The following is a 26,986-nucleotide window of genomic DNA, read 5'->3' on the forward strand; positions in this document are numbered from 1 at the left end:
TTAGTGTCAGTGGGATTTCCCTTCAGAAAAATGTGTAGGATTAAAACAAATGAGTAGACACCTCCAATACCCAAAGTTTCTTTAGGAGGTGATGGTTATGTTTTCTACCTTGATTGTCGTGATGGTAACACAAGAGTATATGTATATTTCCCAACTCAAACTCCCCAAATTGTATACATTAATTATCTGTTCCTTTGTGTATACCTGTTATACCTCAGTAGAGATATGCAGGGGAAATGACGAATACAGTATTTACTTTGAAAAGGTTTATGAAGAAACAGATAAAGAAAGGCAAAAAGAACCAGATGTGCTTAAGCATGAAAACCGGGAGCAAACAGGTAGCAGAAATCTCATGAAGGAGAATGCGAGATCCATCTCAAATGCAACAGTGAAGTTATTCAGATAAAGATGACATTTAGCTATAAGGAGGTTGTTAGTTACTGTGGGGTTGAGGATGGATGTCATTCATTATGCATCTGGTATTATACAACTGTGAATATTTATATGCAGACACATGTATGCATGCATAAATATATCTATTATAATAGCTGACAGTAAGACTAAAAACTGGTGAAAGGATAGATTCCAAGTAAATATTGTAAAAATATATGCAAAACATTTTCTATTTATGAACTGCTAATTGAATACCTGAAAAATCACCAAGCTTCAAAAATATCTTGTAGAAATATCTTTACTACAAATATTTTAGATAGCAGCATTAAAATGGACATCATTAAGTTTTCAAACTGTGTGGGGTTCTTTTCTTTACTTGACTGAGTATAGTGTTTGCATTATATAGTTTGACTTGACAAGAGAACCCATAAAAATCCCCACTTGTGGCCCACTTAAAAAAGAAGTATTATAGTTTTAGGCACTGCTGAACATCATGCTGAGCTACAAAAAATAAATAAAACACCATAAAGCTCCCCACCTTCATTTCACTTTTAGATCACCACATAGAGATACAACAAATACATTAATCAAAGGCAGACCACTGAGATTCAGATATATTTTGTTAAATATTAAATTGTATGGTTGAAGGAAAGATCAATTTCTTTTTAAAAGTGACACTATTGCCACCCTTCTAAACACTGCAGTTTACTAATGATTTTATTTTTATTTTTTTTTTTATTTTATTTTTTTACTAATGATTTTAAAACTGCTTGAAGGGTTTGAAACTGAATCACTACCACTTCATCCCAGCTGAGATTTAGAATGCGAATCTCACAATAGGAATACATTTATGTTTCAGGTTAAATAAATTCAGCCTCTTTTCTTTTAGAACTGGAAGAACATTTTGTTGACTCAGACCTCTATTTCTGTTACTTAGAGCTAAAAGAAGTCAGTTCAGCATAAGAATTTCTACAAGGCATTAATTGGAATTTCTCTGGGAAGAGGCACACTCTGTATTGTATACAATGCTGAGAAGCTTTTTTAACCTTAACAGGCAATGTTGTTTCCAAGTAAGTCTTCTTTGCTGCCTCTGTGCAAGCATGCGTGCCCAGGGCTACTGTGAAAATGGACATGAAGAACTAAAAAATAATTCTAGCCCCTAAGAACTCAGTGAGATGCTATCATGAAGGCTAGACATCTTTGATATGAGCTCCAAAATTTATTTCAGGTGCCATCCCCTCAGTCTCCAGTGACAAAAAATATGCACACAGAGTGATGTGTTGAAGCACTGACAGCAGCGAAGTATTTCTAAGTGAAAATACACTCTCATTTCCCCTTGATAAGGTAGAGTTTATCAGAAGGTATAAGTACCATGATCTCCTACTTCCTAAGACCCAGGGTTCATAATGGGACCAAGCTCATCTACCTGATTCTTACACGTTAGATCCTTCCATTTTAAGAATAAATAGGATTTGGTCAATACACCCAAACACCAAACTTGTTTAAAATGACATAATCCCAACCACAGATCCAGCTTTACTCTTGAGTATTTACCCTATTTGGGCTTCCCTGGAGGCTCAGAGGGTAAAGAATCCACCTGCAATGCGGGAGACCCATGTTTGATCCATGTGTTGGGAAGATCCCCTGGAGGAGGGCATGGCAACCCACTCCAGTGTTCTTGCCTAGAGAATCCCCATGGACAGAGGAGCCTGGTGGGCTACAGTCCATAGGGTCACAAAGAGTCGGACATGACTGAGTGATTAACCACATACACATTTACACTATTTAACAGTAAGTAAACAGAATGGGAAAGACTAGAGATCTCTTCAAGAAAATTAGAGATACCAAGAGAACATTTCATGCAAAGATGGGCACAATAAAGGACAGAAATTGTATGGACCTAACAGAAGCAGAAGATATTAAGAAGAGACGGCAAGAATACACAGAAGAACTGTACAAAAAAGATCTTCAAGACCCAGATAATCACAATGGTGTTATCACTGGCCTAGAGCCAGACATCCTGGAATGTGAAGTCAAGTGGGCCTTAGAAAGCATCACTACAAACAAAGCTAGTGGAGGTGATGGAATTCCAGTTGAGCTATTTCAAATCCTGAAAGATGATGTTGTGAGTGTGCTGCACTCAATATGCCAGCAAATTTGGAAAACTCAGCAGTGGCCACAGGACTGGAAGAGGTCAGTTTTCATTCCAATCCCAAAGAAAGGCAATGCCAAAGAATGCTCAAACTACCGCACAATTACACACATCTCACACGCTAGTAAAGTAATGCTCAAAATTCTCCAAGCCAGGCTTCAGCAATATGTGAACCGTGAACTTCCTGATGTTCAAGCTGGTTTTAGAAAAGGCAGAGGAACCAGAAATCAAATTGCCAATATCTGCTGGATCATGGAAAAAGCAAGAGAGTTCCAGAAAAACATCTACTTCTGCTTTATTGACTATGCCAAAGCCTTTGACTGTGTGGATCACAATAAACTGTGGAAAATTCTGAAAGAGATGGGAATACCAGAACACCTGACCTGCCTCTTGAGAAACCTATATGCAGGTCAGGAAGCAACAGTTAGAACTGGACATGGAACAAGAGACTGGTTCCAAATAGGAAAAGGAGTACATCAAGGCTGTATATTGTTACCCTGCTTATTTAACTTATATGCAGAGTACATCATGAGAAACGCTGGACCGGAAGAAGCACAAGCTGGAATCAAGATTGCCGGGAGAAATATCAATAAGCTCAGATATGCAGATGACACCACCCTTATGGCAGAAAGTGAAGAGGAACTAAAAAGCCTCTTGATGAAAGTGAAAGTGGAGAGTGAAAAAGTTGGCTTAAAGCTCAACATTCAGAAAACGAAGATCATGGCATATGGTCCCACCACTTCATGGGAAACAGATGGGGAAACAGTGGAAACAGTGTCAGACTTTATATTTTTGGGCTCCAAAATCACTGCAGATGGTGACTGCAGCCATGAAATTAAAAAACGCTTACTCCTTGGAAGGAAAGTTATGACCAACCTAGAAAGCATATTCAAAAGCAGAGACATTACTTTGCCAACAAAGGTTCATCTAGTCAAGGCTATGGTTTTTCCTTTGGTCATGTATGGATGTGAGAGTTGGAGTATGAAGAAGGCTGAGTGCCGAAGAATTGATGCCTTTGAACTGTGGTGTTGGAGAAGACTCTTGAGAGTCCCTTGGACTGCAAGGAGATCCAACCAGTCCATTCTGAAGGAGATCAACCCTGGGATTTCTTTGGAAGGAATGATGTTAAAGCTGAAACTCCAGTACTTTGGCCGCCTCATGTGAAGAGTTGACTCATTGGAAAAGACTCTGATGCTGGGAGGGATTGGGGGCAGGAGGTGAAGGGGACGACAGAGGATGAGATGGCTGGATGGCATCACTGACTTGATGGACGTGAGTCCGGGTGAATTCCGGGAGTTGGTGATGGACAGGGAGGCCTGGTGTGCTGCGATTCATGGGGTCAGAAAGAGTCGGACTCAACTGAGAGACTAAACTGAACTGAACTGAACTGAAATACATGCATACATGTGTGTTCAGTCGCTAAGCTGTTTGACTCTTTGAAACCCCATGGACTGTAGCCTGCTAGGCTCCTCTGGCCATGGGATTTCCCAGGCAAGAACATTGGAGTGGGTTGCCATATCTTTCTCCAAAATACGTACAAACATATTTTTAATATTTCTTCTCTGTTGCATAATCTCTCTCTCTCTCTCTTATCTTCTGCTGGCTATCTGTCCAGCCAAGAATTTGGGATGAACTGAGACTTCTTCAGGAGCTGGTATGAGGCTTCTTATATCTCAGCCCCACTCTGAAGATGACTTGCTGGCATGCTTGTGGTCCAGAATCAGATCATAGCTACAGATCTAGATTCTATCTCCACTGAAATATTACAAAAGGTTAGTAAGCAAAACATTACACTGACAAGTAAAGTCTTTTTATCAGTGGCTGTTTAATTAGGATTTCCTGATTTTCCTCACCTGGACTCAACATGTGCTAACTGATTTTCTAGAATTCCTCTAATTAAATCTTCTGTTATTGACAGACAATTGACTTATTCTCAAATTGCCTCCTCAGATCAATTGTGTCTTTTATCACATGTACATGGTATATTTATTTCCTTTTTCGAATCTTACTAATTTGTTAAATTACTGCAGATGATACATGAATGCAAATGATTCCCATGAATCCTGAGAGAATCCCCTAAGTCCTTTATGATGTTTTTCATTTCTTTGAATAAATAATCTGTATGGCATGTTTGACATTTCACATAGAGACACATAGTCTAATCTTACTGTGCAGATTAGTAAAGAATCTGCCTGCAATGTAGGAGACCCAGGTTTGATCCCTGGGTCGAGAAGATTCCCCTTGAGAAGGGAGTGGCTACCCACTCCAGTATTCTTGTCTGGAAAATTCCATGGACAGAGGAGCCTGGTAGGCTACAGTCCATGTGGTCACAAAGAATCAAACATGACTGAGTGACTAACAACACTTTTACTTTAGTCTATATACATTTTGCCACATCTTTACTGCTACCAAATGCATTTGGGAATATGGAAAAGATTCTCACGTTTAAGTGTGGTGAATTCCATCTGTGTATAGTAAGTTCTACATTAAAAAAAAAAAAATCATCTTAGCCAGACTATTACTGAGTCATAAAAACAAGTGAAATAATGCGCTTGCAGCAGCATGCATGGACCTCGGGCTCATCACACTAAGTGAGGTGAGGCGGAGAAAGACAAATGTGGTGTCACTTACAAGTGGGATCTAAAAAAAAAGGAATGATACAAATGCACTTATTTACCTAGAAGAAATAAAATATGGCTTCCAAAGAGGAAAGGTAAGAGGATAAATTAGGAATATGGGATTAACATGCACATATTACTATATATAAAATAGATAACCAATAAGGGCCTACTATATAGCACATGGCACCCCACTCCAGTACTCTTGCCTGGAGAATCCCATGGACAGAGGAGCCTGGTGGGCTGCAATCCTTGGGGCCGCTAAGAGTCGGGCATGACTGAGGGACTTCACTTTCACTTTTCACTTTCATGCATTGGAGAAGGAAATGGCAACCCACTCCAGTGTTTTTGCCTCGAGAATCCCAGAGACGGGGGAGCCTGGTGGGCTGCTGTCTATGGGGTTGCACAAACTCGGACACAACTGAAGTGACTTAGCAGCAGCAGCAGCATATAGCATAGGGAACTATATTCAATATTTTGCAATAATCTATAAGGAAAAATATTACCTAACCCTGACCTCTGACCACCTCGTAGAGACAGACAACTGATCTAAGCTGTACCAATTTTTGAAACTTGAATGGACTGACACCGGTTGAAGCTGCTACCTTGATGGAAGTGTCCGTAATCTCCAGTTGCTGAGGTCTCCATGGACTGTGACCCATGGTGACCATTGTCAACATTAGGTCACAGCGGTGGGGATGGGAGAGAGGTTTACTGCTCCTTCAAGGCCAGAATCTGGCCAGTGGGTGGCCATGGCTAGGGCTCTGGAGTTCTGCAGGACACAGCCCTCAGTCTGTTCCCATACTCCCAACTCACCTGGCAGCCCGTGGCCAGAGGACCCCAGGGAGAAAGCTATGACTTGCCTTTCACTGTACTCTCTGCCCCAGGACCACTGCCAGGCTGACAGAGCTGAGCAGGACCTTTAATTTGCACTAATGATTTCATGCTAAGGATCACATGCTGATAGTCATGGACTAATGGCTGAGAGCACATTCTGCCCTGTTACAAACATAATCTGGAAAAAAATGTGTGTATATGTATAATTGAATCACTTTGCTGCACAATTGAAACTAGCACGACATTGTAAATCAACTATACTTTAATTTTTTAAGTTTATTTTTAATACCTTGATGAAACTTTTGTTCTGTGTAATCCATAAATATTGCTTTGGGAGTATTACCAATTAATTAAGTTTAATACTACAATACTACCTTAATAAATAAAAAGTTCCTTCATTGAATTATTCATACATACTAAAACATTAGGGCTTCTCTTGTGGCTCAGATGGTAAAGAATCTGTCTACATTGCAGGGTTAGATCCTTGGGTCAGGAAGATGCCCTGGAGAAGGGAATGACTACCACTCCAGTAAGCTTGCCTGTTGAATTTCATGGACAGAGGAGCCTGGCTGGCTACAATTCATGGGGTCACAAAGAGTAGGACTCAACTGAGCAACTCACAACATATTAGAACAAAAATTCAAAGTTGGTAACTCAAATTGAATATAACTAAGCATACGTATTTTGGGTCTTAGTGCATCTTAATAATTTTGAATAGCAGATAAAATTAAATTTTATACAGGAGGGATTAGATCTGATAGAGTGCCTAAAGAACTATGGATGCAGGTTCATGATATTGTATAGGAGGCGGTGAGTGATCTCCAAGAAAAAGAAATCAAAAAAGGCAAAATGGTTGTCTGAAGAAATCTTACAAATATCTGAGAAAAGGAGAGAAGCAAAAGGCAAAGGAGAAAAGAAAAGATATACCCATCTGAATGCAGAACTCCAAAGAATAGCAAAGAGAGATAACAAAGGGTTCCTAAGTGAACAATGCAAAGAAATTTTCCCATTCTATGGAAAACTAGAGATGGGAAAGACTAGAGATCTCTTCAAGAAAATTAGAGATACCAAGGGAATACTTCATGCAAAGATGGGCACAATAAAGGACAGAAACAGTATGGACCTAACCAGAAGTGGAAGGTATTAAGAAGAGGTGGCAAGAATACACAGAACTACACACAAAAAAATGTTAATGATCCAGATAACCATATGCGGGCTTCCCTTGCAACTCAGTCGGTAAATATTCTGCCTGCAATGCAGGTCACTGGGTTCTATTCCTGGGTCAGGAAGATCCTCTGAAGAAGGAAATGGCAAACCACACCATTATTCTTGCCTGGAGAATCCCATGGACTGAGGAGCCTGGCAGGCTAACGTCCATGGGGTTGTAAGAGTTGGACATGAATTAGTGAGTAAACCAGCACCATCAACCACGATGGTGGGACTCACTTAGAGCCAGACATCTGGAAGTATGAAGTCAAATGGGCCTTTGGAAGCATCACTACCAACAAAGCTAATGGAGGTGCTGGAATTTCAGCTGAGTTTTTTCAAATCCAAAAAGACGATGTTGTGAAAGTGCTGCACGCAATATACCAGTAAATTTGGAAAACTCAGCAGTGACCACAAGACTGGAAAATGTCAGTTTTCATTCCAATCCCAAAACAGGGCAATGCCAAAGAATGTTCAAACTATAGAACAACTGAACTCATTTCACATGTTAGCAAAATAATATTCAAAATTTTCCCAGCCAGGCTTCAAGAGTATATGAACTGAGAAATTCCAGATTTTCAAACTGGATTTAGAAAAGGCAGAGGAATCAGAGATCAAATTTCCAGCATCTGTTGGATCATAGAAAAAGCAAGAGGATTCCAGAAAAGCATCTACTTCTGGTTCCTTGACTATGCTAAAATTTTTTATTCTGTGAATCACAACAGACTGTGGAAAATTCTTAAAGAGATGGTAACCAGACCCCCTTATCTGCACCCTGGAGAACGTGTATGCAAGTCAAGAAGCAACAGTTAGAACCCAACATGTAACAATAGATGGGTTCAAAATTGTGAAAGGAGTATATCAAGGCTGTATATTGTTAACCTGCTTATTTAAATTCTATGCAGAGTACATCATGCAAAATGCTGGGCTGGTTGAAGCATAAGCTGGAAAAAGATTGCCAGGAGAAACATCAATAACCTCAGATATGCAGATGACACCACTTTTATGACAGAAAAGTGAAGAGTAACTAAAGAGCCTCTTAATGAAAGTGAAAGAGGAGAGTGAAAAAGCTGGCTTAAAGCTCAACATTCAGAAAACGAAGATCATGGCATATGGTCCCACCACTTCATGGGAAACAGATGGGGAAACAGTGGAAACAGTGTCAGACTTTATATTTTTGGGCTCCAAAATCACTGCAGATGGTGACTGCAGCCATGGAATTAAAAGACACTTGCTCCTTGAAAGAAACACTATATGACAAACCCAGACACCATATTAAAAAGCAGAGACTACTTTGCCGACAAAGGTCCATCTAGTCAAAGCTATGGTTTTTCCAGTAGTCATGTATGGATGTGAAAGTTAAGCCATAAAGAAGTCTGAACACCAAAGAATCGATGCTTTTGAGCTCTGGTGTTGGAGAAGACTCTTGAGAGACCCTTGCACTGCAAGGAGATCAAACCAGTCAATTCTAAAGGAAATCAATCCTGAATATTCATTAGAAGGACTGATGCTAAAGCTGAAGCTCCAATACTTTGATCACCTTATGCAAAGAGCTGAAGATTGAAGGCTGGAGGAGGAGGGGATGACAGAGGATGAAATGGTTGTGTGGCATCACGGACTCAATGGACATGAGTTTGAGCAAGCTTCGGGAGTTGGTGAAGAACAGGGAAGCCTGGCGTTCTGCAGTCGATGGGGATGCCAAGAGTAAACATGACTGAGCGACTGAACAACAACAAAAATAACAACTTGAGCCATTTAATGAAATTAATGTATTATATAATTATCATTAGGTAAAAACAGGAGACCATTACAAGACATCAAAATTCCATTTTTTGAAAATTACAACTTCTCTGGAACTGTGCTGAATCAGTTGGATGCACCTTCTTTGGTTATCTTCCTTCTCCTTTGTACTTTCAAACTCATTTTAGTCTTTATGAAAACATGCTATTGCCTAAAAATCAGGACAATATTGCTTTATCAAATTGTGAGTGCTGAAGTCTATATTTCAATTTTTAATGCTGAAAAGTTATAGAGATCATTTCATATCAAGTTTAAGAACTAAAAGATAATAAAGAAAAATTAATGCTACAATTCTTTCAAGATAAAGAATCCCTAGGAAAAGTGGCAAGAAAAGTTAAAAGAAAGAAAAAAATTAAATTAAAAATCAATCAGCATGCTAATATCTATGTACGTGTTATGAGCTGTGGGCTCATATGTGTTATTCCCTATGGGCTTTACTTAGCTCTCCAATGCTAATTAAATTAAAAGAAATGGAAAGATAAGTTTCCTAAATTTCCAATATCTGTTTATTTTATCTGAATACTTGCTAAATATAATCAAAAATTTGTACAGTTGTTTTCAAAGTGGCATCCTAGAGTGACAACTGTAACTTAATTTTCATTATGATTAGAATATTATATTAGTTCAAGCTTCAACGTCTGGATTATTATATTTGCCTTCCAATTCAGCTTTCTGGATTTATAATCTCCTATTACAATCTACTCGGGAGTAATCATTATAACGTAATAATCTAGTGGTGCCCCATCTCAGACCCTCTAGAGGTTCCCTCAGCACCTATATGGCATAGAGAAACATTTATGATATGGCATAATTTACTTAATATAATTATGACATTGTCCATTCTGTCACCTTTCTTTCGAAAGGAAACCCCTATCCCCTCCCATTTTCCTTCTCACCAGTATGCATCCTTCATGAGTCAGCTTCAACATCACCCTCTTTCTCTGTTTTCAGCACATGCCCCTCATAGATTTAGTCACTTTGTTTGATTGGTTTAACAGAAGCTGTCAATGGCCCACACATGTTCCTCAGAGTAAGTATTCACTCTGGTCAACTACCCTCTGCTAGTAACTGCAGTCTCACTGAACGGCCTTATATCAGAGTTGCAGAGAACTGGTTGCCTGGAGGCAGGAAGTGTAGAAAATATGCCCCCATCCACAGCATCACTGACCAAGAACTCTCAGGTTTTAGTGTGTGAAATTACCAGTCTCATCACTCTCAGGATCAGTAATTCTGGGGAACACAGTTTTGTGTCATTTCCCAGAATTTTCCCTGTGGATTAATTTCTAGTTCTCTTAATTGTAGCTGGTTAACTGTCTAGTCAAGGCTATGGTTTTTCCAGTGGTCATGTATGGATGTGAGAGTTGGACTGTGAAGAAAGCTGAGTGCCAAAGAATTGATGCTTTTGAACTGTGGTGTTGGAGAAGACTCTTGAGAGTCCTTTGGACTGCAAGGAGATCCAACCAGTCCATTCTAAAGGAGATCAGTCCTGGGTGTTCTTTGGAAGGACTGATGCTAAAGCTGAAACTCCAATACTTTGGCTACCTCATGAGAAGAGTTGACTCATTGGAAAAGACTCTGATGCTGGAGGGATTGGGGGCAGGAGGAGAAGGGGACAACAGAGGATGAGATGGCTGGATGGCATCACCAACTCAACGGACATGAGTCTCAGTGAACTCCGGGAGTTAGTGATAGACAGGGAGGCCTGGCGTGCTGCGATTCATGGGGTCGCAAAGAGTCGGACACGACTGAGTGACTGAACTGAACTGAACTGAACTGCGATTCCTTTATTGGCTTCCTTCTCTTCTCTGCCTCACTTCCACTTCCTCACTTCCCCACTAGTATTACTTTAAGGTCTCAGACAGAAACTATTTATACCTGAAACTTTGTCTCTAGGTTTTTTTTTTTTTTTTTCTTCTTTTCCTTATAGAATCCACAGTAAAACTTTCAAACCAGAAGTATCGTGTGGGATTCTGGAGTTGAATGGCATGTTGGCCATATGACATAAAGACCACCTGGCATGTTGTAACAAAAAAATTACAAGACTCTCTCTTGTGGTGAAGTAGAAAGGTGTAAGGGGATACATGCCTCTCATCAGTTTCTCCAGGATTTGAGAACTATAGTGACACTCATAATGACAATGACTACTGAGTTGACGGTTTTGCAAGTATTGTCAGTGCTCTCAGAAAAAGAACTGATGAGCCCAAGCCTAAATAAGAAGTTCTCCATGACAGTATTTAAAGACACTCTCCTTTTTTAAAGTTAGAGAGGAGACTGGACTGAAAAAATGGACCTTTTGTTTGACTGTAATAGTAGTTGACTTGTAGATACTTACTGCAAAGCAACAGCAAATCTCTCTTTTATAACTCCAAGGTCTGAGAGGAAAAAGGTAGGATCCTAAAACCTGAACTTGGGAAAGAAAGTGTATTGTTTTTTTTGTGCAGAGATCACATAGATGCCTTATCTGAGATTAGCACTCCAAAATACATGTATGTTCCTTCAAAATTTTCCTTCATCTTATGGTTTCTAGACCACTGTGTTCAAGACCAGACATGCCCTAACTGAAAAAGCATTGTCTCTGATTTAAGAAAAGTAGGATTATTCATCAAAAGGGTAACAAAAACTGGCTAATATTTCCAGTTAGAAATTAAGAGAACATATCTAGGAATGAGTGTTGAGTACACTGGACAGGAATGCGTCTGAAATATAAGGTACGCTTGTTATTTAGTCACTAAGTCGTGTCTGACTCTTTTTCAACCCTATGGACTGTAGCCTGCCAGGGACCTCTGTCCATGAGATTTTCCAGACAAGAATACTTGAGTGGGTTGCCATTTCCTTCTCCAGATTATCTTCAAGGAGGAGGGATCGAACCTGAATCTCCTGCATTGGCAGGTGGATTCTTTACCACTGAGCCACCAGGGAAACCCATAAGGTACACAGGAGATGCTAAAAATATGTTTACACAAGCAAATGACTTTACATTTAAACATTTGTGTTTTGGGTGCAATTCAAATTTATTCTTAATGGTGCTACTAGCGCCACCTGGGAAGCCTGTGGATAATTACATGCGTCTCTAAAAGTTCTTGTAATTTCAGAAAATAAAAATATATACTAAATAGGAAAATAATACTCTCAAATAAATCAATGTTTAAATTACACAATGGTTATAAAATGTAAATCAACAAACTTAAAAACTTAAACGGAAATGCACACAATATGATTAATTAAAAAAAAAAATAGTCTTGAAAGTTATCCAGCACAGTGATCAAAGATGAATGCACTTTATTACCATCTCGCCTTATGCCCAAGTGATTGTACTGACAGCTTTCAAATCATTCTGATGTCCATCATTTAACACCTGGCATTAGTTGAATCTCTTTTCCAATTAAAGTGTAAAAAGTTTACTCACGTATAAATAATACATTTAAGATACGCACACACTGCACTTACCCTGACTTGACCCACAAAGGCATTGGCTTCTTCTTCTACCACTGACAGATTCCTGGGCAGATAGGGATCAAAGACCGGTGCGTTGTCATTGACATCCGTCACCACCACGTTTACCGTGGCAGTCGAGGTCTTAAAGAAAAAAAAAAGTGATTAAATGTGAGAGGACTTATTTTTATTTTGATGTCAGTTAATTGGTTATCTGGGCATTTGTCTATCTGAAAAGCATTTCATTACCATTCCTATTCCTTAGCTTTCCAAAAAAAGACAAGGAAAAAAAGGAAGCTCGCAATCTTCAAACACCTCAAAAATAAATAAATAAAAGTCAGATGGGAAAAACAAATGATGACATTAAAGGGCAAGCATCTTCTTGAAAATGTCAAGTATTTCCTGGAGGCTTACCTTCAGAAAGTGCTTTTACCTTTATCTTGTTCACATTTTATGGATGGTAAGCTTTTATTTATATACACATGCACCTCTTTTTTCTCTGAAATGTAACATTTCTGGAGTTTTTACCATGTACATGTTGCAGTGTTCAAAAATATAACTAGTACATTATAAGATAACATGGTATACCAAATGGGTATTTTCAGATAAGGAAATACTACCAGAAAATACTACATTAGTAATTTTCTAGATACACATCTAAACCAAAAGTTTGAGTATCATACACTGCAAATTAAAAAAAAAAAAAAATACCTTATGGTTATACAGCCTAAGGAAATGGTAAGTGCGCAACCCTACCAGTGGTATGTACTTCCTGGTTAAAAGGTGAAATCCCTGGCCTGATGCAACCTGAGACTATAATTTAGGTCAATGACTTTTGCATAATCAAGGAACATCTTCATACCTGATGCAAATGGAAACTGCTTTTTCTAATCAAAGCCTGAGTATAGTTTATGACCTCCACCCATCTCTGTCACATGGTGGGGAAGATCACAGAAGGCTGAGACCAAAATCAGACAAAGCAAGGATGCTAGTCTGGAAAATGAAAAACCCATAACAGGCAAATAATAAGTAGGAGGAAAAAGCAGGACGAAACTATCATGGGTGAATTATTTACATTTCTTTTTATAAAATACAAAAAATTATCCTAATCTGTTTAAGTAAGGTGGGTGAAAGACTAGAGAACTGAACATAAAGAAATGACTTAAAGGAAGTGAATCTGAAGAAATTTTGCAGTGGTCATGGGACTATGGATGTCAAAAAACTGGATTTCCCAGATAATGACTATGGTGTGATAACTCACCTAAAACCAGATATCTTGGAGTGCAAAGTCAAGTAGGACTTGGGAAGCAACCCTATGAACCAAGTTAGTGGAGGTGGTGGAATTCAAGCTGAGAAATGTCAAGTCCTAAAAGATGATGCTGTTGAAGTGCTGCATTCAACATGCCAGCAAATTTGGAAAACTCAGCAGTGGCCACAAACTAGAAAAAGTCAGTTTTCATTCCAATGTCAAAGAAAGACAATGCCAAAAAATGTGCAAACTACCACACAATTGCACTCATTTCACACCCTAACAAAGAAATACCCCAAATTCTCCAAGCTAGACTTCAACAGTTTGTAAACCGAGAACTTCCAGATGTTCAACCTGCCTTTTAGAAAAGGCAGAGAAACCAGAGATCAAATTGCCAACATCCGTTGGATCATAGAAAAAGCAAGAGAATTCCAGAACATCTACTTCTGCTTCACTGACTACGCTAAAGCCTGTGACTTGTGTATTACAACAAACTGTGGAAAGTTCTTGAAGAGATGGGAATACCAGACCACCTTACCTGCCTCCCATGAAACATATATGCAGCTCAAGAAGTAAGTTATAACTGTCATGGAACAATGGACTGGCTCAAAATTGGGAAAGGAGTATGTCAAGGCTGTATATTATCACCCTGCTTATTTAACTTATATGCATAGTACATCATGCGAAAAGCTGGGCTGGATGAAGCACAAGCTGGAATCAAGATTGCTGGGAGAAATAACAAATTCAGATATGCAGATGACACCACTAATGGCAGAAAGTGAAGAGGAACCAAAGAGTCTCTTGATGAAGAGAGGAGAGTGAAAAAACTGGCTTAAAACTCAATATTCAAAAATGAAGATTATGGCATTCGGTCCCATCATTTCATGCCAAAGCAATGGGGAAAAAATGGAAACAGTGACAGACCTCATTTTGGGGAGCCCCAAAATCACTGCAGGTGGTGACTGCAACCACGAAATTAAAAGACACTTGATCTTTGGAAGTAAAGCTGTGACAAACCTAGACAGCATATTGAAAAGCAGAGACATTGTTTTGCTGACAAAGGTCTGTCTAGTCAAAGCTATCTTTTCCAGTAGTCAAATAACCTGTGGAAACAGTCAACTTGGTTTCCTAAGTGCTTCACCATATTTATACACAAATTACCTTCCACCCACTGTCCCCTGCCCTCAAAAAAGTGACAACAAGGTCCTAAATGGTAAAACTGCCAGACCTGCCAGGCTGAGCTGGTGATAGATGCAATGAAATACGTCTTATACTAAGTTAGATTTAACTTTCCTCATAAATTGGGTAAGAAAGCTAATCCCAGGTGTCTATTATTCTATCAAGTCAAAAGTTTCAGCTGCATAACAAGTTCAGAGTATAGTTTCATCAATTAAAAGAGCTCATTCAAGAAGAAAAACACTTCGAGTAATTTTAAGTAGCTTTTCCAAGTGAAAAAAAATTAATTTACGAATTAATGGTTGTAACAAATCATTTCAGAGAGTAGAACTGTAAGGTTTTATCAATTTCTTTAGTACTATTTTTAAAACCCTTTCCCAAAGAGAGTACTCACCCCATCTGGCCTGCCATCAGAAGCAGTGATGATCAGAATGTAGCGGTCAGTGCTTTCCCTGTCCAGGGCTTTCCCTAAGGTTAGAATCCCAGTACTAGTGACAGAGAAAACAAACAAACAGATGAGGCACAAAAAGATATTACATCACTGGGAGTCTTCCTACTAGTGTGAACTACTCTTGATAGTTTCTTTTTTCCCCCTTCCACAAACATAGCTTGCGTATTTAAGATGTTTGTTTCTAGGATTCATGCTGAAAATTGAAAAAGGCTTTTAAAGCTGTTGAGCTTCTTAGCAATAATGAAAAATTGCCAAACTAAATAAGGTAACTGGGTTGATTCTATAGCCTCCAAGGGTTGGGGGCGAGGGGGTGGTGGATATTGCCTAATTCATCCCAGGAAGAAAGATATCTATCTTGTTGTGATTATTTCCAAGGTCAAAGAGTCCATTAATCTTTAGCAGTTCCAAAATCCTATGAGTAAAGAAGTCGTTTTTTTAATCTAGCAATATATCACCACTCCCATTCATTGTCACATATGTGACCACTATGGAAATGCAAATATCTACATTTCACCTTTGATAAAACTTAGAGATTAAAATTTATTTTTCCTTTTTTTTTTTAAACAAATTTCCATATGACTGAGGCTTGTTGTAGAAAATTGGAAAATACACAGTAGAATTATCAAAATTTTCACAGATATTGTGGGTTATTTTTTAGTATTTCTTTTTTATTTTCTATTATAACCATATTTAAATACATTATAATTACTTTCAAAAGAGCACTTAGGCTTCATATTTACATTCTTTTCAAGATAATATAACTTTATGAGCACTCATTCTCTCATTTTATATTTTATAAAAACAAATGCTTTTGTTGATATACTACAATTTAACCATTTTGTTATTCTCTTAAGATTTAGACATTTCTTAAGCATTGTGTATAATGGGAGATGATCAGCCTTTGTGAAAATTCTCATACTTAGAGTATTTTTAAATCAACCTTTTCACTGTTTAGAATACATACTTTGAAACATTTAAGATTTTATCCTCCCAAGTAATTTGTTTTATAACAGTCTGTCACTTATAATGTTCTTTAAAACAAATTCTACATTTATGTCTTAGATATTCCAGTTTAATATTGTGTATGACATTTTAATTAAGGCCTAATAAGCATCTACTTTGAGGAGAGGTTACATTGATTTAACAAAACATTAAAATATTCAAGTATAAAAGCACATTGTTTCTGATAGATAAAAAGCTTTCATTTTAATGCAAGTGCTTTTGTCCCTACAGTGAAATTTAAACAATTCACACCACATATGCTAGTTGAGTACAAAGAGTCAATGCCAAGGAATCAAGATCAGAGTTTCAGTTATTCTATTTGTTTTATTGTTGTTATTGATATGGATTAAAAACAAATGTTTTAAACATATGTTATGACTATAAAAAATTGACTTTGCGTCTGGTGCATCTTAAAATGTTTTGTTAAATAACTGAAAACCAATTCCCAGAGTAGTTCATAATAATCAGGTTTGGATCAACTTCCCACACCAAATGGTTTGAATAATCTCATTCTAAAATGACATTCAAAGAGAAAAGTAAGGCATTTATTACTTCTGAGACTTATTCACAAGTTAACTTAAGAAATAGAAAACCTGAAAACTTAATCCACAGTACAATGAAAGGAAGAAAAAAAATTGAGTTATTGTTTTCCATTTTCCTCCTCAGTTTAAAGTTCAAGACTATATCATTCCTTGTATATTAAATTAGAGAATCACTAGAAATTTATATTTCATAAGAATTTAGAGCCATATTATACCTAAATAGCTTATTTTTCATGGCCTCGTGATTATTATGGAAATAGTCCTTTGCTTAAGATGATATGTGCCTTGTGTTCCAGTGTAGTAGAGACAGGATACTTGTGAGATGGAAAAATAGAGAAAGAATAGGTAATTGTCTTTTGGTATTTATAGCTGTAAGACTAGTTTATGAGTCCGCACAAGCATCCTTTCATGAAATTCCAGAAATAACTGGAAAGGAGGACTCTGCTATCTGCTGGATGGAAGCTATAGGGCACAATACATTAGGCTACATTTAGGAATGTAGCAAATCTTATCAGTAATATACTAAAAATACGTAAGACTCCCTCCTGGTAAAACATCAGTAATAGTGCTAATTGAATTTTACATAATTGAAAATCTATTGCACAGGACAAAATCAGTAAAAATGGTGACCCAGACAGCTTGAAGAGATGTTTCAACACTCTCTAAAGAAGTGTCGAAAAATGAAGCATCTTTGATAGGACTCTAGAAAATAGTCAAACATTGACAGCGCCCAAATGGAGGTAGATTTAAGGAAAAGGGAACTTTAAAAATTGCTAATAATAAAGATTTGTTCCCTTTTTACTCGTCCTTGCCCCATCTCTTCCTGACTTAGAGTGGTCTTAAAAATGGTGATCAGCACCCCCAGTGTGATACTCTAGTCCTTGTGTCTGAGGCAGCAAAACTACCCTTATTCACAAAGTATTGGATTTGTCTATTCCAACTGGTCTTAAAGGCTGCCTGAAGGGATAACATAGCTTTTGTCTTCGTTTTGCCTAAAAAGCAGAATTCACTCAAGGCGAAAAAGCAGTGGGTATTCCTGGAAAACAGTGTAAGTCAGGGAGCAATCTGCAGTCACCTAAGGCAACAGATTGTGTTTGAGGCATAAGAAAACCAAAAGCCTGGAATGGAAAACTGAGTAGAGACTTTCTTGGAAATTTAGGGCATTCAAAAATGCCTAAGTATACTGGTAAATAGAATTGAGAGTCCGTATATGAACCTATATGTCTGTGACCAAATGATTTTCAAAAGAATGCCAAGATCATTCAATAGTGAAAGAAAAGTCTCTTCAACAAATGATTGCTGGGGCAACAGGAGCTCTACATGCAAAAGAATGTATTAAAAAACCATACTAAAAAAACTCAAAATGGATCAACAATCTATATGTAAGTACTGAAACCATAAAACTCTTAGACAAAAACATAGAAATAAATCATGATTTGGAGTTTGACAATGGAATCTTAAATATGATAACAAAAGCATGAAGAGCAAGAGGAAAAACTATATGTTGGACTTCCTCAAAGTTAATTTTTTGTGTATGAAACTATAATATCAATAAAGTGAAAAAATCCTACAAAATGGAGAAAATATTTACAAGTCATATATCTGATAAGAGTCAGTTCCCCACATACATAAAGGACTTGGTACAACTCAAAAACAAAAGAAAAAAACAATTCAATTAAAAAATAGGTAAAGGATTTGAATAGGTATTTCTCCAAAGAAGATACACAAATAGCAGATAAGCACATGAAAACATGCTCAACATCATTAGTCATCAGGGAAATAACAAATCAAAATTACAATGAAATAGTACTTCATACTCACTAGGGTGGCTACAATTAACAAAACAGGTGGGAAAAATAATGTGTTGATGAAAACACGGAGGCATAAAAACCCTTCTACATTGCTGGTGGGAATGTAAAAAGGTTCAGTCACTATGGAAAACAGTTTGACAGTTCCTCAAAAAGTAAATAATTACAATATTATGACCCAGCAGTTACAATTCTGGGTATATATTCAAAAGAACTGAAAAAAGTTGCTTAGTATTGAAAAGTACACACACACACACACACACACACACACACACACACATATACAGTATCAACAATAGCCAAAACAGAAAAGCAGTCCAAATTTTCACCAATGTATGAATGGATAAGCAAATTGCTGTGTATACATGTAACAGAATATTATGCAGTTGTAAAAAGAAATGAAGTACAGAGACACGGTTCAACATGGAAGAACTCTGAAATCTTTAGGCCTAGTGAAAAAAAAGACACAAAATGTCACCTATTGTGTCCTTCTGTTTATAGGAAATATCTGAAATAAAAAAATACATAGAAGTTGCACATAATTAGGTGATTGCCAGTGGCCGAGGAGAAGGGCAAGTTGGGAGTAACTGCTTAACGGGTTTGTGTTTCCTTTTGGGATGATGACCATGTTATGGAATTAGATAGAACTGATAGTTGTAGAACATTGTGAGTCTACTAAATGCCACTGAATTTCTGACTTTAAAATAGTTAATTTTATACTATGTGAATTTAACCTGAATTATATTAACTATATTGCACAGAATTCCCTCACCAAATACTAAGGCTATAGTCCTAAAATGTACTGTGTTTGAGAAAACCAAGCTCTTTTAGACAATGAATTGGTTTGCCAAAGCATAAAAATTGTGTTCAAATGTTGTTTATACAATGTAGATTAAAAATAGTAGAGGGTATTTACTGCTAAAGCGTATCTACTGCCAAACAAACCAACCTGCTATTTTAGTGTTCATTTTCTCCAAATGCATAATTTATCAGGAACTAATACCCCACCAGCATAATTGTGCACTGACAGAGATTATCCCACAGGTTTCATGCTTTGTGTTCTATTCTTCCTTTAATCTTTTTCAATACATTCTACTAGTTGTGATTAACATTATTTACTCTTACAAGTGTCTGTCTTTCACAGACTCATCATGCTGATATGGGCATCATTTTTTCAGGCCTTAAAATGATAGAGATGTTAGAGTGTACTTCAAAATGTGTAATTGTTTCTAGTTTGATATGGCATTCCATGTTAAGCAGTAATTAGTGATTAACAAATACAGACCAATAGAAAGAGTTAGATACTGGTAGTAGTTTAGGGAGAAAGATGATGGAGACATGAACTAGTAGTGTGAAAAGGATGATTGAGTATGTATTTTGAGAGTAGAGCTGACAGAAAAAAAAATGCATATCATCTTTCTTATATATTAATCTTCAGTGTAGTTTAAATTGACATGAAAAACATAATCAAGCTTTAAATATAGTGTCAAATTTAATTAGTCACAAAGAAAGAAATAAAAATGCCAGTGAAGATGTAAAATCTTCAAAGACAATTCTAACAAGGGGCAGAAATAACTCTGGCTTCTTCTATTTAGCACTTAGCGTTTAAGTGTTACATCACATGCCTTGTGCTACAATGGTGATAATCAATAAGAATTCCTCGATCTCCTGCAATAAATAACTTATATATTGGTCATAATAGTTACAGAGGAAGTTTCTTTACATCTTGCTTAAATGTTTACTTAATAGTGAATGTTTGCTGAACAAATATTTGATGAATAATATACTAGAACAGACACAAAGTTATTAATGCATTATGCTGCAGAACCATAAAGATCTAACCATTTAATACATGGTGCTAAATGATCTGCATAATGGATGATTGTTCTCTTTAAGGAACAAGGATTTTTCTGTAAAGAAGTTTTTTCCCTGGCCATATGACTAATCCACTAATCTAATTAAAATACATATAACAATTCAACACTTAGTCAATCCATACTAGCATTGAGATTCATTACTACTAACATTTTTAACAAATTATAAAAATGTTTTGGTATATTTTTATTTCAATGGAGAAAAGGTAAATTAATGGTATCATAATGATTATTGCTAACAATGGCATTATAGAATAAAATAATACAATGTTTAATATAAACAATAAGCATGTACTTTTTTTGTTTTAAGAAGGAAAATGTAACCAAGATCACTACTTAGATGAATTGAAGCATCTGATAAGAGAGAACATAAATTGTTTTCTATTATTTTTGGAGAGAGTACCCAAATTATTCAAATCCTTAAAACTTACACAGAAGTGGTGATGCAAATTTGCACAAGTATCCCAGAAGTATCAAAGGAAGCAGGAATTAAAGTATCAATTTTCTTCCATTTCAAATGTGTTGAAATATATTGCTAAGGGTCTAGACCAGCCTATACATATCAATGGGAATAAGAGCAATGTGTTGGCTGAAATAAAATCACCATAAGATAAAAGGCAATGTGCTCAGTGTACAGATCCTGAATCAAGAATGATCATTGAAAGAGACCATGCAATCATCATAGAGACCTGACCTATTCTAGCTGCCTGGAAGCAGTTTGCATTCAAGGATATTTCTGTCTGATTAGCTCAATTCAGACAAAGAGGACGCTGCATTTGTATCTTTCACACCTTAAAGAACCTCTGATTCTCAGTTAGGTTTTTGTCTGTTTGGCCTCAAAATCATAAATGAGAAAGTAGAAGAGAACCACTTGCTACGGTAGCAGCATGAGTGAGAGTGTCTTTGATAAAACTGGTAGCTCATTAGATTTCACATCCAGCAGTTGTAAAATCCTTCATCATCAAGAGAAAAACAAATAAACACAGGAATGGAAATCCTTAACAGAGAATAGTGGTGAAAGTTTCATTATTTTCTTATTTTTATCGCCTTTATTAACATATAATTCACGTATCATTGAATTCACCCATTTGAAGTGTAAATTCAATGATTTTATTTTTTTTTCTAATTTTATTTTATTTTTAAAACTTTACATAATTGTATTAGTTTTGCCAAATATCAAAATGAATCCACCACAGGTATACATGTGTTCAATGATTTTAGTAATTTAAGTATCACCAGAATCAATTTTTAGAATATTTGACCACTGTATACATTAGTATCCACTCCCTATTCTCTGCCACCTCCCAGCCTCAGGAAATGTGTAGTCTAATTTGTCTCTATGGATTTGCCTATTTTGGACATCTAATACAAATGGAATCATACAAAATGTGTTCTTTTGTGGTTTCTTTCATTTAGTATCTTATTTTCAAGGTTCATGCATGTTTCAGTACTTAATTCTCTTTACTGATGAATAATACTCCACCACATGAATACACATTTTGTTAATTTATTTCATCTACAGACAAACATTTGGGTTGTTGTCCACATTGTGCCATTTTAAATAATTCTGTTATAAACATTTTTTGTCCAACTTCTTAAGTGGACACGTGTTTTCATTTGTCTTGAATAGACACAAGTGGAATTGCTGAGTTATATGGTAACTCTGCTGCTGCTGCTGCTAAGTCACTTCAGTCGTGTCCGACTCTGTGTGACCCCATAGACGTCAGCCCACCAGGCTCTCCTGCCCCTGGGATTCTCCAGGCAAGAACACTGGAGTGGGTTGCCATTTCCTTCTCCAAATGTGAGAAATAGTTTTACAGAATGTACATATTACATTCCCACCAGAAATATATGAGAATTTTGATATTTTTACCTCCTCACACGTACACACTATTTCCTTTGTTTTTCATTATAGCCATTCTCAGCGGATGTGAAGTGGTATTTCATGATTCTAATTTGCATTTCCCCAGTGACTGGTGATTATGAGCATGTTGCATGTGCTTATTGACCATATACATATCTTTGGAGAAATGTCTATTTAAAGTCTTGTTCATTTTTATTTAGATTATTGATCTATTTTCAAGATATAGTTCTTTACATATTCCATATATGTCCCTTGTCACACACATTATCTAAAATATTTTCTTTCATTCTGAGAGGCTGTCTTTCAAATCCATGATCATGCCATTTGAATCATTTTTTTTTTCAAATTTTGATGAAGTGCAACTTATTGGTCTTCTCATTCATCACTTTTGCTTTTTGTATCATATCTAAGAAAGCATTGCCTAATCTAAATTATAATTTACATCTGTATTTTCTTTTACATTACATAGTTTAACCTTTTATATTTAGGTCTATGATTCACTCTGAGTTAATTCCTACAAATAGTGTGAGATAAAGGTCCAACTTCACTCCTTTGTGCGCTGTCCCAGCTTTTTTGTTGAAAAGATTATTCTTTTCTAATTGGATTGTCTTGGCCCTTTCTTTTGGAAATCAATGGACTATAAATATAAGGGATTATTTTTGGACTCTTAAGTTTTTCCTTGTTATCCAGACATATTCTTATGCTAGTACCATGCAGTCTCAATTATTGTTAAAATGCCTCTTTTACAAAGTTTTCTTTCTTTAAGGATGATTGCAAATTATAACTAATTTATGATTTGTATGTACCTATCATGGAAAATTCAAAATATCTGTCTTTCCATTTTTTAAATGGAAGCTTATTCATCTGTGAAGTCTAAAACTCTGGGAAATACTGTTTCCAGGCATACAAATTCATGGCTGTACCATCCTTGTCAATGCAAAATTTCAGGTGTTTCTTAAAAGATCGTGACCATCCACAGTTCTCTTGATACATCATTGTGCACCACGTGCTCCTGAGACTGAAGCAGAGCTGGACTAAGTTGCCAAAATTTTCACTTTACACTCATCAGCTACATTTAGATTTCCATCCTTTCAGGGAGTAAAACCACTCAGGACCACAGAGAAAACATCAGAGAGATAACAAGAACATCTCTTTGACAAGCAGCCACGTGTGACAGCGGAACGGCCACTTTGCTATTGCAGAAGAGAAACAAAGCAAACTTCAATGCCTTCTTTAATGCCTGCTGTCAGTTTTCTCAATGGTTATGACTGAAATTACCCCTGATATGTTCAGAGAGGTGAGTAGAATGACATGAACACAGACCTAAAAGAGGCTTAGCATGGACATGAAATATTTTTATCTTAGCTTTTCTAGAATATACCTGTTACTCAAAAATTGAAGGATAGACTTTGGTGACACCTTAAATGCATTTGAATTATACTTTATCTTACAAAATTCCCTTTGAATGAACAATTTAGTGCCAAGTTACTTTTTGTAGAAATACTTTTGTTATGAATAGCTGACAGCTTTAAAGGAATCTAATTAATCCCAGGTTATAACTCCAAATGAAATGTTTCCACCTCAGTGGATTTTACCTAGTAAAAATATTTAAAATAAATAGTCTCCTGAGTATGATTTCTGAATTCAGAATTATCCACCCCCCACCCCTAGCTCTCACTGATATATGTATGAAAAAAAGTAAAATAAAACTACAGACAGCTGAAAGTCTTTGATTAAAAGTCTGTTCTCTTGCTACCAGTATATTGTTTAACACTTTAAAAATTAAAAAAGTAAATATTTAGAAATTATTAACTTACGTTTCTGAAAGATTGAAAACTCGCTGTGGATCTCCATTCTCAATGGCATATGTTATTGGGTCTCCCTCTCGATCAGTCGCCTTCAGAGAGAAAACATAAATTTAAATATCAAGTAATTGATATGGCTTCTATTCAGTACAGTATAATATAGATACTTGAAACTAATAGCACAGAAGGCCCATGATACCTTATAGAATAAAGATTAAAATATGTGCTAATGACTACATGTAAATACCAGATCCCAGCATTTCTACCACTCTTTTTCATCTGAAAGCTGCAACAGTGAATAAGAATAATATCCCCTGAATATACACATAATCTTATCAGGTGGGGAAATATAGTAATGATTTTCATAGAGTGTATTTAATTTTATATGAATAATTCAAACAAATACGTTAGACTCTACATAAATGTTTGCATTGTCAAAATAATTTAATATACTTTTTTTTTTCTCTTTTTCTGCTCAAAATATATTGTTTATAAAACTTTATGGTTAAGATTTCTGAAACTGGAGCCAGAGAGCCTGAAATTAAAAACTGGGCTCTAGTTGCTAATTGTGTGATCATTTCTCAATTTCTTCATTTGTAAAATGAAAACTATAGTAATTCAAAAGTTAATAGATGTTGAGAGGGTTAAGTGAAATAATCTGTGTTAAAACACGTAGACTAACATCTGGCACATTGTTTCAGTAAATATTAACCTTTTTTCCCTTCTTAAGTTATAGAAAATAAAATCTACAGCTTCTGCCTTTGAGTTCTGAGTTTCTCTTACCCAAAATAAAGATATACATTCTATATTGTGGCATTGGAGTCTGGGATTTTGCCACCTAAAATATCCAATGATTTCGTTTTCAATGATCCATTACATCCCCTTATGGAAGAGGGGTGAATAAAGAAATTGGGATGATATAAAAAGAATATAAGAGGGATCTGCCTAAGTATGACCTCAAGAGGAGGGGAACTACTATTTATTTATGTTAGTTGGTTGGCAGATTCTAACCTCTCTGTTAGGTACTGCTCTGGAGTTTGCAGGAACTAAGAAAGTGGGGTTGTATGGGGTCCTTTCAAAGACTGGACAACAATTATCCCAGCCATGAGAGGTTGAGTATGAAATCCCATTTCTGGACCAACAGGGAGCACTGTTTCTACAGGTAGATCAGATGGCTTAGACATGGATTTCAGGGTCCTGGTCATGGGACAGCTCTATCAGCTATCACAACAGATGGGTGGCCAGAAACCTCTGGGACCACACAAATTCCAGAGTCCAAGGGCAACTGAATTATAATGTGTGAGTGTGTGTGTGTGTGTGTGTGTGTGTGTGTGTGTGTGTGAGTAGCTCATTTGTGTTGAACTGTGACCCCATGGACTGTAGGCTGCCAGGCTCCTCTGTTCATTGGATTTTCCAGGCAAGGATACTAGAACGGGTTGTCATTTCCTCCTCCAGAGGATCTTCCTGACCCAGGGATAGAACCATATCTCTAGTATTTACTTAATGCAGGGCTTTGTGGACAAAGCTTTGTAGAAAGAAAGAAACTGAAGCCGCTCAGTCATGTCCAACTCTTTGCAACCTTTGCGACCTCATGGCTCCTCCATAGAGCCCCATGGCTCATCCATGGTGGGATTTTCCAAGCAAGAGTACTGGGGTGGGCTGCCATTTCCTTCTCCAGGGGATCTTCCCAACCCAGGGATCAAAGCCAGGTCTCCCACAATACAGACAGCCACCATCTCGTGGCTTAGATGGTGGCTCAGAGCTTTGTAGAATTAGTTAAAAATGTCACCTTGGTAAAACACTTCCTTTGCATGACTTTCATAACTTCATATTTAGAATCAAACCTGACACCCGCGAGAGACATTCACACATAATTTGTGCACACCAACACCCACAGACCCCACAGAGACTGAGACAGAACTATGTTTGAGTATCTCCTAAGGACGTATGGGTCAGCAGTGGACTGCTGCAGGGGCAGGGGCTCTGAGTGCAGTAGACCTGGGTATGGCATAAGCCCTCTTGGAGGAGATCACCATTAACCCTACCACAGAGCTGCCAGAACTTGCACAGGACTGGGGAAATAAACTCTTGGAGGGCATACAGGCTCTTGGAACATTGTGCACACCAGGACCCAGGAGAAACAAGCAGTGATCCCACAAGAGACTGACCCAGACTTGCCTGTGAGTGTCCAGGAATCTCTAGCAGGGGCATGGATTGGCAGTGGCCTGCTGCAGGCTTCAGGGCACTGAGTATAGCAATATGTTGCTGGGACCTTTTGAAGGAGGTCGCCATTATCTTCATTACCTCCACCATAGTTTGCTATCAGGTCAAATAACAGGGAGGGAACACAGCCCTGCCCATCAACAGAAAATTGTATTAAAGATTTACTGAGCATGGCCCCGCCCATCAGAACAAGACCCAGTTTCCCCCTCAGTCAGTCTCTCCCGTCAGGAAGTTTCCATAAGCCTCTTATCCTCCTCCATCAGAGGGTAGACTGAAAACCACAATCACAGAAAACTAACCAATCTGATCACACGGACCACAGCTTTGTCTAACCTAATGAAACTATGAGTCATGCCATGTAGGACCACCCAACACGGACAGGTTATGGTGGAGAGTTCTGACAAAACGTGGTCCATTAGAGAAGGGAATGGCAAACCACTTCAGTATTCTTGCCTTGAGAACCCACTGGACATGAACTATAGACACACCTAATTTGAAATATTAAAATCCCCAACCCTGAGCTCTCTGCTACTCTCCCACTGCTGCTTTCAGTC

At 37.2% G+C, this 26,986-nt stretch overlaps 1 protein-coding gene across 1 annotated transcript in view; it reads right to left on the minus strand.

Moving 5' to 3' along the window:
• Positions 1–26,986, minus strand: part of PCDH15 (protocadherin related 15) — a 1,047,422-nt gene that overhangs the window by 276,106 nt on the left and 744,330 nt on the right. The window contains exons 16-18 of the mRNA XM_070363570.1: positions 24,222–24,301; positions 15,258–15,351; positions 12,454–12,582 (exon numbers count right to left, since the gene is read on the minus strand). Coding sequence (XP_070219671.1) covers positions 12,454–12,582; positions 15,258–15,351; positions 24,222–24,301 — 303 coding nt within the window. The remainder of the gene's footprint in view (positions 1–12,453; positions 12,583–15,257; positions 15,352–24,221; positions 24,302–26,986) is intronic.

This window comes from Bos mutus, chromosome 26 (genome assembly GCF_027580195.1).
Source record: "Bos mutus isolate GX-2022 chromosome 26, NWIPB_WYAK_1.1, whole genome shotgun sequence".
In the NCBI taxonomy this organism is placed as follows: domain Eukaryota; kingdom Metazoa; phylum Chordata; class Mammalia; order Artiodactyla; family Bovidae; genus Bos; species Bos mutus.